The sequence below is a fragment of the Poecilia reticulata genome, chromosome 1 (assembly GCF_904066995.2).
Source record: "Poecilia reticulata chromosome 1, P_reticulata-male-v2, whole genome shotgun sequence".
NCBI classification, from domain to species: domain Eukaryota; kingdom Metazoa; phylum Chordata; class Actinopteri; order Cyprinodontiformes; family Poeciliidae; genus Poecilia; species Poecilia reticulata.
In genome coordinates, this window is record NC_088830.1 from 26,268,002 (window position 1) to 26,277,846 (window position 9,845).

The 9,845-nt window shown below is 40.2% G+C and overlaps 1 protein-coding gene and 4 non-coding genes across 11 annotated transcripts in view; all 5 read left to right on the forward strand.

Annotated features, from left to right (window-relative positions):
- Positions 1-1,644, forward strand: part of ttbk1a (tau tubulin kinase 1a) — a 61,589-nt gene extending 59,945 nt beyond the window's left edge. For all 7 annotated transcript variants that reach the window (XM_008417427.3, XM_008417420.3, XM_008417423.3 and 4 more), the window contains one exon: positions 287-1,644. In XM_008417427.3, the coding sequence (XP_008415649.2) occupies positions 287-689 (403 nt within the window). In that variant the 3' untranslated portion in view covers positions 690-1,644. The remainder of the gene's footprint in view (positions 1-286) is intronic.
- A 5,567-nt stretch (positions 1,645-7,211) lies between these two features.
- Positions 7,212-7,402, forward strand: LOC145553676 (U2 spliceosomal RNA). Its single transcript, XR_014089721.1, has one exon. It is a non-coding gene; the product is annotated as a U2 spliceosomal RNA (small nuclear RNA).
- Positions 7,403-8,019: 617 nt separating this feature from the next.
- LOC145553683 (U2 spliceosomal RNA) lies at positions 8,020-8,210 on the forward strand. Its single transcript, XR_014089724.1, has one exon. It is a non-coding gene; the product is annotated as a U2 spliceosomal RNA (small nuclear RNA).
- Positions 8,211-8,826: 616 nt separating this feature from the next.
- Positions 8,827-9,017, forward strand: LOC145553678 (U2 spliceosomal RNA). Its single transcript, XR_014089722.1, has one exon. It is a non-coding gene; the product is annotated as a U2 spliceosomal RNA (small nuclear RNA).
- A 617-nt stretch (positions 9,018-9,634) lies between these two features.
- Positions 9,635-9,825, forward strand: LOC145553680 (U2 spliceosomal RNA). Its single transcript, XR_014089723.1, has one exon. It is a non-coding gene; the product is annotated as a U2 spliceosomal RNA (small nuclear RNA).
- Positions 9,826-9,845: the final 20 nt, after the last annotated feature.

Here is a 9,845-nt window from a genome sequence, read left to right on the forward strand (position 1 = left end):
AAATAATAGAGGAATGTGGCTCTTTAACCAGGCGAGGACAGGTTTTGTCTTGCATTTTGTGAAATAATATTGAATTGAGTTACAACTCACAATTCAAGATTAACAACTTGTCTCTTGTTGTTAAATCAACTTCATAAACTTTAATTCTGAGTTAAAACCAAATAAATGTTCTTATTCAGTTAAATTGCATTTTCCAGGCAACAAGTGAACTTTCATTTTCAAGTTAAACCACCTACAAATGTTTTACAGTGCGTGAATAACTTAATATGTGCTCATTTCTCCACAGAAGTCAGAAAGCTGGACTAGCCACCCAAAAGAAACCTAAGCCCGTCTCATCTCGGTCCTCCTCCTCCTGTCCTCGTCCATCAGCCGTCTCCGGTCCACACGGCAGCCCACGGATGCCCCTACGTGCCCTGCTGGGAGGCCGCCGCAGCCTTAGCTCCACCCACTGCAGGACTGACAGCCCCTCTCCTCAGAGGACGTGCCCGTCCAGGCAGCCCCTCTCGGTCCGGGCCCCCACTGTCCCCATGCTGCCACCCAGAACTACAACAACTATGCGTCGCAGCGCCTCCCAGGAAGCCACAGCGCAGACCTCCACAGCCGCTGCGCCTGCCAGGCCCAGGTCGAAACCCGCCGGCGGGGCTAAAGCGAAAGCGAATGCCAGGGATAAGGCGGTGCCTGCTAGATAATACAGAGGGACTCGGATCTGAGACCTGTTGGTGTGTTATCAGTCTCCTGTCAAGCTACGCCTCAAAGGTTTTCACAGCAAGAGACTCTGGTGTTACAATAACCTCAAATTCATCTAATGGAAACGGACATTGTATGTTTTTTGAAGGACAGCGAACTGAACTTTATTTGGGCTTCCAGTTTCCTGACTGACTGTCGTTCGGGAGCGTTGCTGCCACGGTGCTACGGATGCCTCTGCTGCTCCCTGGTTGATCCCTGATTTAACTTCCTCTTCTTCCTCCAGCCGAGAGTCATGGCCCCCGTTTTCAGATATTCTCACATAACACAGTATTCCCAGCTTTCCACAACTATGCTAGTCTTCTGTCAACAATACTCTGCTTGGTTCACATTGCATGGTAAAGTATATCACAAATGCATTGAATCTGTAGAGGGAAAACTGTATTAAAAGTGGTTTAATATAGATCTTCCCATCTTATTTTCCATAAATAAGCCAAATTGGAGTGGATTTAGCGCCGCGTTATGTTGGCATGTAAAAGATTCCCAAATATATTCTGAACTCGCAGTGAATGAAGAGAAGCATAAAGAACGGACTCCAAGAAAAACTCGCCTCCTCCTCATGGTGTGACATTGGGCATGCTTTACACATTCTATTTTTGAGGGTTTATTTTGTTTATTCTCTAAAATTGTACATAACAGAATCATTTCCATGAAAGACATCTTTATTTTTTATCTTGCCAAGCGAATAGTAAACCCGAGTCTTTAACCTTGTGTTCCAGTGTGTTGGTAATAGGCCATTTTTTTTCTTCTTCTTTTGATCGCATGAGAAAAACAGGGTTTAACCATGAGAGGAAGTTATTCCTGCTTAGATTTGGTGCAAACTTGTGCTGAATGTTGGAGCCTGTGTTAGTCTGGGGCTGCAGGGCACTGAGCTGTGAAGTAAAGTCTTGGTGATGTGGAGCCGTGTCCTGTCGTTCTTTATTTCATGGTTTTTCTGACACATGCAAACAGAGGCAAACTGGGAAATCACAGAACGGCCGGTGCTCCATTTTTTTAATCTACTGTTTCAGACTATTACATATTAGGTGTAACAAATTTCAGCCAAAACAACTTGTAACAAATTTCAGCCAAAACAACTTTTTTTAGATTAATCTAAGAAACTTCCTAGAGAAAAACTGCTGAAAAATTTCTGAGTTTGAAAAGTAAAAAATATTCTAGAAAAATTTGTGGAGATTTTGACATTTCTAAATTTCAAAAGTTGAAAATGTTTCAATTTTGAAACTCAAAAATTTCCCATTTTTTCTAGAAAATTTGAGATGAATCTCAAAATGTCAGTTTTTCCGAGAAAAATTTCAGCTTTTGAAATTTAGTTTTTTATTATTATTATTATTATTATTATTTCTTAGATTCATCTCCAAATTTCTGAGTTTTTTTTCTAGCAAATTTTCAACTTTTAAAAGTATTTTCAGTTTTTTATGTACAATAGTCGTAGTTTCCCATTCCCGTCCAGTAGGTGGCAATAAAGCGTCTTTAAGTTGGATGTCAGTCGGGATGCAAATGCTCAGTTTAAGAAGAATAAGAAGGAAAAGGAGACGCAAACAAGACTATAGTAGTAAAGTATGAAGAGTCAAAGCTGTCAAAATCAAGAATAAACAAATAATAATAGATCTTTCACTATGTAGTACATGAGAACGTAGCTCTAATTTCAGACATCAGAATTTTAACAAGTTCCGAGGAGAAGTACTCCAAAAGCATGCATGGACAAAGCATTAAGAGCTGCAGTTTGGTCTCATGTCCGCTAGAGGCTGCTGTAGCATGTACAAGTCTGCCCGTCAAAACATAACTTTTCTTAATCTAGACATTTTCTCCTTTTAGTTTGATGTGGCTTGTTTACGTTAATTTACCACTTCCAAAGCACATGGAATGCAATTAATCACCAATTTACCACCTTATTTTGTATCTTTGAAACAGGGAGATGGAATAAGGGCTCACTCTGCCCACTCCTTGCATCATCCTGATTTTATGCTAAAACCTAAAACTGTGAAAGAAAACATTTTCACAAAATATATACTTTTTTTTTATTAAGGGGTAACACTAACATCAGAACGGTTATATTGTTTTTTCCTTTTGCAAATGCCATTTCCAAAGGTTTTAAAACTACTTATTGACTCTGAGCTAAAAATGTTTGAAAAACTAACAAAATTCTTTTTCTATTTGCGTGGAGGAGTAGTGAAGCAGTAAGAGCTGCAGTTTAGGGTCATGTCCACTAGAGGCTGCTGTAGCAGTTGTTATAAATCTGTCTCGCCAAAACCTATCTTTTCTTAACCTAACTACTACTTTATGCTGCATAGAATGAACAAGAAAAGAAGTGTATAGATATATGCATTAGTGTCACGTTATGTAAATGATGTGTTTATATTTACAGCAACACCAAAAGAAATGGTCTGTTACAGGCACGTGCAGAGGGGGGGCTTGAACACCTGGCGTTAGGTAAATGTATCTTGAAGGAAAATAACACTTAAATAAAAGTCCAACAAGGATATTCATTTAGAATTAAAAATAACTCACCCTGAATTACCATGATAGATATAATGTATGTAATAAAAGTGTGTCATTAACAAAAATAAAAGCCGGCATTATAGTCATTACCCCGTTGCAGGTCTGATACTGACGACTCACCAAGCTCCTCGATGCACCAGGTTTAGCAAAGGTCCGAATAAGTCAAACCTCCTCTAGCAGCTTGTTGCTCCGTGCCTTTCTCAAAGGCGGGGAAAGCGCAGCTAGCTCCAAACAGCGGGCCCCGTGCAGGTGTAGCGGGCCTGTCCCTCTCCACCGCTCCAGCTCAAACCTCCAGCGTCCAGCTCACCGCTCGCTCCAACCTCGCTCCTCCAGCAATCCCCTGGTCCTAGTGCACACCTTGGCTGTGGCACCTTTCCAGCAGTTCGGTCCACAAAACAGCTCACACAAAAGCGTCCAGCCAACTCCGTCGAGTTTCCCCGTCCTCTCTCCCTCTTTTCGCGGCACTCCCGCTAGTCCCGCCCCTCAGTCAATCCAAATTCAGAAAAAGTGCAATCACCCAATAAAAATCGATCTTGGGCAGAACAACCCAGAAAATACCCAGCACTATATAGTCTCTCACACTCTCGCGCTGAACTGTCTTCACAGACAAACAACACAGTATGGTTCTTTCTTAAAGTGACAGAACACATTTTAACACATTTTACTTCAACTATTGTCTTTTTAAATCAACTCTTTATTTTCTTCACTCTTTTAACCCAGTGTTTCTCAACCTTTTTCGGGCCAGCGCCCCCCTAGCCTTTATCCAGGTCCCTCACCGCCCCCCACCAAAAAATTTGTAGGCTACTTTGCACTGACTATTATTTTATTATTAATGTTACTATCATTATTGTAGATGTTTTGAATCGGCGCACCGATTATGTTTTCCCGTACACTTCGCGCCCCTTACGCTCCTTCACCTCGCGCACATAACGAGGTAAATGTAGCGAGTTTTGCCCTAAACGTATCGGCGTCTGGAGGAGGGGGGTTGGAGTGGGGGCGAGCGTATGTTTCTACGCTCCTTTGTGGGGTTGTGCCGATTTATGTTTTCGCATCTACCTGAATAATGTGTAGTTGCGCCCCTGCCCATGGCACTTCAACAATATTATTTTACCTTTTGTCTGGAAATAGTGTCTGTTTTTTTGCCATACAGTCTCTGTATTAATTATTGGTCAAAAGGTCTTGCCATACCAGTTTATTCCTCCATATTTACTTTAGTTTCTTAGTTTATTCTTGCATTTTGTTTTTCATTCATTTCCATTTAGTTTCATTTGATTAGTATTATCCTCTCTCGGTTTATTGCTATGTTCACTTTAGTTTCTTTCCTGTTGCTAGATTTATTTTATTGTTTATTGATCATCAGTAATATTCATTCATCACCTGCTGCGCCGCTTAATCGTCATGTTTTTCACATCATGTGTTGATTTTTCACGGTTCAGCGTCGGATTAACTGTTTTTATGCCATAATTCACATCTAGTTTGTCGCTACGTTTTGCCCGCTTCTCACGTTTCAGAATTTTGCGCAATGTGCGCGGCGTTTGTTTTTTTTTAACTCCCTAAGATGCAGGGCGGTCGGGAAACATATCTTTGGTGAAAAGGCAGACTGACACGAAACTTTTAAAACAACGGAAACAATTACGGCATTCTGATTATTGAAATTTTAAAGTGTTGTGGTACCGTTGTTCCATCAAACCCGTTTCACGTCGGACCACTTACAGCACCGGTGTTAACGCTATAAAATGAACGCTCTCTATCGTGGTATCACCCATGGACGGATTTCTTTATTTAAATGGGTTAATTTTTCAGAGGGATACAAAGTGAAGGTATCGTGATTTTAGTAATTAAGAGCGATTTTTTTGTTGTTTTTCCATGGTAGCAGGCAGCTTTCAAACGGAAATAAAACACTTTTTAATATAAATTGCTGCTTTGACATGATCACAGAACTGCCAAAACGTAGCCTACATAAATACCAGACAAAGTGAATCACAGCAGCCGGTGTAACGCTGAACTGATGCGGAGCGGAGCTGCGCCATGAAGCTACAAACACTGAATAGAAGAGGAGCTGCCATCGATACCGTTGCAGCCAAGCATGAGTTAATGTTACACAATACATTTTTACCAAGTTGCTCAAAGTCTAAACTGGTATTGTTATGGATTTAAGGTGTAAAGTTTACCTTCGACCAAACGCCCCCCAAAGGCATCCCAGCGCCCCCCTTTTGTAAAAATGTCCGCCAGCGCCCCCTGCCGGCCTCTGAACGCCCCCTGGGGGGCGGTACCGCCCACGTTGAGAACCGCTATTTTAACCCAAGGACCGAGAATTTTATCCTTTTTTAATAAATGAATTCTTTTTAATAAATGCATTTGGATACCTTACATTTGTTATGTTTCTGGGAACCCAGAGGGGTTACACCTAAGTCACTGAGGTATTCTCCCAGTTTTGTACTAGAAAGGCAGGTAGTCGGGAGGCTGATGTAGGTTCCTCTTGCCGTAGGTGCTGGAGCCCTCGTTTGTCGATGGTGTTACTGGAACGGACCAGGAAGTCTGCTAACCTCTGGGTCACACAAGTAGCTGCACTTTCTCTTCTGTAAGTGATGACTGGAACATATAAAAACAAACAAAAAAAACATTAATATTTGCTTTTGTCGTGTTTTAACACGATAAAGTTTGATGTTCATGAGCGCGTACCTGTTCGTTGCTGTGAGCCCCCCTCTGCGGCTATGTAGATTCTCCAGCTCATTTCCTTTGCTGCTGCTCACCTGTGGCTTGGAGCGGCTGTTAGCTAGCTGCTAGCTAACAACTTTGCTAGCAAAGCTAGATAACTGAAAAGCTTCTTCCATCAATCCATCCATCCATCCATTTTCTTACACCCTTGTCCCTCAGTGGGGTCGGGAGTGTTGCTGGTGCCCATCTCCAGCTAGCGTATCGGGCGAGAGGCGGGGTCACCCTGGACAGGTCGCCAGTCTGTTGCAGGGCAACACAGAGACACACAGGACACACACTCACACCTAGGGGCAATTTGGAGAGGCCAATTAACCTGACAGTCATGTTTTTGGACTGTGGGAGGAAACCGGAGTACCTGGAGAAAACCCACACACGCACAGGGAGAACATGCAAACTCCATGCAGAAAGACTGGGGCCGGGAATCGAACCCAGAACATTCTTGCTGCAAGGCAACAGCTCTACCAACTGCGCCACTGTGCAGCCCTGAAAAGCTTCTTCCCTGTATCTTTAATGATATCAGTCAATCTTCAGTATTGCTTATGCAATAGGGGCACATCGCCCGATCATCTCCATAATGGATACATGTCTTCTAATTTCTTTTGCTGCATAATGTACATTGCATTTATTCTAGCGTTAGGTAAATGTATCTAGAAGGAGAATATCACTTAAATAAAAGTCCAACAAGGATATTCATTTAGAATTAGAAATAACTCACCCTGAACTTCCATGATAGATTTAATGTAATAAAAGTGTGTCACTAATTAAGGGGAAAAAATTCAATCCAGACTTTAAGAAAGTTTAGGGTCTGGTTCGCAGAGTATTAAGTAAAATTTTTCCCCAATTATTCAATGGAAAAAAAAAACCTCAGTTAAGTAAAATAAAATTGTAATCAAAACTTTTGGAATTGTAATGATTTCTAAGTTTGTTTTAAGCAAAACTCAGTACGCTTTTCACATGGTGGCATGCATTAACAATTCAAGTTTTTTCCTTTGTTCTGCAGTTCCACATTAAAGTTTGATGCAGCTCTGCTTCCCTGAATGGACAGTAATGTATATATCTTTATCAATGATGTGTTCGAATTTTCACCAACATCGAAGAATGGGCCATGTTATAGCTTCTCAACTGCCTATTGGGCTAAAGCAAACCACATTACTAGAAATAAGTAAGGTCTATAAAATAAGAAAGTTTTGGAACCGTGAGTGAAAGTGAGGCCAGTCAGAATGACTTGCTTTCCTCGCCAGTTATGTGGCATCGCTTCTCGGCCTTTTGGCTAAGATCAGTGTGTAGTTTCTGTTCTTATCAGTTTAATATCTGATATGTCTCCACTTGGGGACTGTATATTAAATTGATTTTTGAAACAGGGAGATGGAATAAGGGCTTGCTCTGTCCACTCCACGCATCATCCTGGTATTGCAGTATTTCCAGGAATGGTGCACTTTCCAATATTTGTGAAAAAGTAATTCATCACAAGTTATACCATTTCTAACAGGTTTTACAAACGTGGATATATCTATACTTTTAGAGATCTCAATTTCAAGATGTGATCTTGCAAAAGCATGTATGGAGAAAAATCAGTGAAAGCTGCAGTTTGTTCTCATGTCCGCTAGAGGCTGCTGTTGCGGTTGTTATAAATCTGTCCTCCCAAAAACCACATTTTTCTAAACCTAACATCTTCTTTTGCATAGAATGAACAAGAAAAGAATTGTACATACACACATGTATCAGTGAAACAGTAATGTATAAATCTTTATTAATGATGTGTTCGTATTTTCACCAACACCAAAGAATGGGCCATGTTATAGCTTCTCAACTGCCTATTGGGCTAAAGCAAACCACATTACTAGAAATAAGCAAATTGATTTGACTATTGTTGCTCAGTTTTAGCTTGATGTGATTTATTTACGATCATTTATTGCTTCGGAACAACATAAAATGGTGGTAATTCACGTTTTACAGAGTGACTATTGGAAGTAAGGTCTATAAAATAAGAAAGTTTTGGAACCGTGAGTGAAAGTGAGGCCAGTCAGAATGACTTGCTTTCCTCGCCGGTTATGTGGCATCGCTTCTCGGCCTTTTGGCTAAGATCAGTGTGTAGTTTCTGTTCTTATCAGTTTAATATCTGATATGTCTCCACTTGGGGACTGTATATTAAATTGATTTTTGTAACAGGGAGATGGAATAAGGGCTTGCTCTGTCCACTCCACGCATCATCCTGGTATTGCAGTATTTCCAGGAATGGTGTACTTTCCAATATTTGTGAAAAAGTAAATTATCACAAGTTATACCATTTCTAACAGGTTTTACAAACGTGGATATATCTATACTTTTAGAGATCATAATTTCAAGATGTGATCTTGCAAAAGCATGTATGTAGAAAAATCAGTGAGAGCTGCAGTTTGTTCTCATGTCCGCTAGAGGCTGCTGTTGCGGTTGTTATAAATCTGTCCTCCCAAAAACCACATTTTTCTAAACCTAACATCTTCTTTTGCATAGAATGAACAAGAAAGAATTGTACATACATACATGTATCAGTGAAACAGTAATGTATAAATCTTTATTAATGATGTGTTCGTATTTTCACCAACACCAAAGAATGGGCCATGTTATAGCTTCTCAACTGCCTATTGGGCTAAAGCAAACCACATTACTAGAAATAAGCAAATTGATTTGACTATTGTTGCTCAGTTTTAGCTTGATGTGATTTATTTACGATCATTTATTGCTTCGGAACAACATAAAATGGTGGTAATTCACGTTTTACAGAGTGACTATTGGAAGTAAGGTCTATAAAATAAGAAAGTTTTGGAACCGTGAGTGAAAGTGAGGCCAGTCAGAATGACTTGCTTTCCTCGCCGGTTATGTGGCATCGCTTCTCGGCCTTTTGGCTAAGATCAGTGTGTAGTTTCTGTTCTTATCAGTTTAATATCTGATATGTCTCCACTTGGGGACTGTATATTAAATTGATTTTTGAAACAGGGAGATGGAATAAGGGCTTGCTCTGTCCACTCCACGCATCATCCTGGTATTGCAGTATTTCCAGGAATGGTGCACTTTCCAATATTTGTGAAAAAGTAATTCATCACAAGTTATACCATTTCTAACAGGTTTTACAAACGTGGATATATCTATACTTTTAGAGATCTCAATTTCAAGATGTGATCTTGCAAAAGCATGTATGGAGAAAAATCAGTGAAAGCTGCAGTTTGTTCTCATGTCCGCTAGAGGCTGCTGTTGCGGTTGTTATAAATCTGTCCTCCCAAAAACCACATTTTTCTAAACCTAACATCTTCTTTTGCATAGAATGAACAAGAAAAGAATTGTACATACACACATGTATCAGTGAAACAGTAATGTATAAATCTTTATTAATGATGTGTTCGTATTTTCACCAACACCAAAGAATGGGCCATGTTATAGCTTCTCAACTGCCTATTGGGCTAAAGCAAACCACATTACTAGAAATAAGCAAATTGATTTGACTATTGTTGCTCAGTTTTAGCTTGATGTGATTTATTTACGATCATTTATTGCTTCGGAACAACATAAAATGGTGGTAATTCACGTTTTACAGAGTGACTATTGGAAGTAAGGTCTATAAAATAAGAAAGTTTTGGAACCGTGAGTGAAAGTGAGGCCAGTCAGAATGACTTGCTTTCCTCGCCGGTTATGTGGCATCGCTTCTCGGCCTTTTGGCTAAGATCAGTGTGTAGTTTCTGTTCTTATCAGTTTAATATCTGATATGTCTCCACTTGGGGACTGTATATTAAATTGATTTTTGAAACAGGGAGATGGAATAAGGGCTTGCTCTGTCCACTCCACGCATCATCCTGGTATTGCAGTATTTCCAGGAATGGTGCACTTTCCAGTATTTGTGAAAAAGTAAT